The sequence below is a fragment of the Corvus brachyrhynchos genome, unplaced genomic scaffold (genome assembly GCF_000691975.1).
Source record: "Corvus brachyrhynchos isolate BGI_N302 unplaced genomic scaffold, ASM69197v1 scaffold10, whole genome shotgun sequence".
NCBI classification, from domain to species: Eukaryota; Metazoa; Chordata; class Aves; order Passeriformes; family Corvidae; genus Corvus; species Corvus brachyrhynchos.
In genome coordinates, this window is record NW_008236180.1 from 9,508,603 (window position 1) to 9,509,884 (window position 1,282).

At 55.5% G+C, this 1,282-nt stretch overlaps 1 protein-coding gene across 1 annotated transcript in view; it reads left to right on the plus strand.

The window, feature by feature from the left end:
• Nucleotides 1–1,008: 1,008 nt before the first annotated feature.
• The window catches only part of SALL4 (spalt like transcription factor 4), a gene marked incomplete at its 3' end in the record, with an annotated part of 11,919 nt that continues 11,645 nt past the window's right edge, over nt 1,009–1,282 (plus strand). Inside the window, exon 1 of the mRNA XM_017735959.1 lies at nt 1,009–1,211. Within this exon, the coding sequence (XP_017591448.1) occupies nt 1,142–1,211 (70 nt within the window). The remainder of the gene's footprint in view (nt 1,212–1,282) is intronic.

Consider the following 1,282-nt stretch of genomic DNA (forward strand, 5'->3'; position numbering starts at 1 on the left):
CATAGACAGACGTGGGGGGCGTGTGTGTTTTTCTACATTAAATCAAAAAGCAATCACGTGTCCCACAAAGATTTTGCAATCTACATCTCCATGCATTCAAGGATCATCACATTTTTGCTTGTGCAAGATCCGTCTGGCTTCAGTGGGAGTCGGAGGGGTGGGGGTGACTCTGCTGTGACACTCGGGGGCTTCACAGCACAGTTCAATCCCAGGCTCAGCTGACCCGGGTCCTGCGGTCACCTCCAGCCACACGGACTGTCCCCAATGTGCCACCCAGCGCCGGGGGCCGCCCGCCTGGGGCTCGTGGGGGGGGATTTACGCGTGGCTCATATTCCCATGGAACCCAAGAGCCGAAATGGGGAGTAAAGATAAAAATTATTCCACTATGTATTAACGCAGTCAGCTCCAACTTTCAAAGTGCTGTTGCTCCAACTTTTTCCACACGAGCCTTCACGTGTCTCACGTTTTTACTTGCTGTTAAAAATACTACTGGCTCAACTTCGCCTGCTTCCCAGAACGCGAGACTTTTTAAAAGTCTTTAAACAGCTGAACCAAACCAGCCTAATTACGCGCCGTCTGCATCCGCTTTTAAAGCCCCTCCAGTTGCCCACCCCACCGCGAGACCCCGGGCTTGCCCCTTCCAGCTATCAGTGCTCTTCCCTTTGCCACCTTATCGAGCGACAAAGGGAAGAATGAGCATTATCCCGGGCTCCTGCTTGCTTTAGGGGAGAGGGGGGAAAAAAACTCTTTAAAGCACGATATAAAAAGCGCAGGTGAGACAACAAAGGTATTGTCCGTGTGCAGGCTGGAGAGCCGCGCTGCCGGGTTGTTTTTTTACTCGGGGGGGGTGGCCCCAGCCCCGCGGGGCTCACGCCTTTGTCGCCCGCCGGGGCGGGCCGGGCGCGGGGACTACATGGCCCAGCGTGCCCCGCTGCGCGGATCAATGGGGCTGATTTGAATAATCTGTGAGCCCTTGGACTCAGGCCAATCAGCCGTCAGGGACCCATGATAAATCGCAATGCATTATTGATAATCATAATTACTCTGACATGCGCATTCCGCCCAAATTTCCCAACTCTAGGAATTTGTTGTGAAGAGGAAAATAATTGCTACTATTGCATGCTCCCGATGCTGGTGCACCATGTCGCGACGGAAGCAGGCGAAGCCCCAGCACATCAACTCCGAGGAGCAGCCCCCAGATGCTGCAAGTGGTGAGCGCAGAGGGGGCGCGGAGCGGCCGCGGGTCCCAACTTGGCTGATGCGCGGAGGGGGGGGCGGGGGG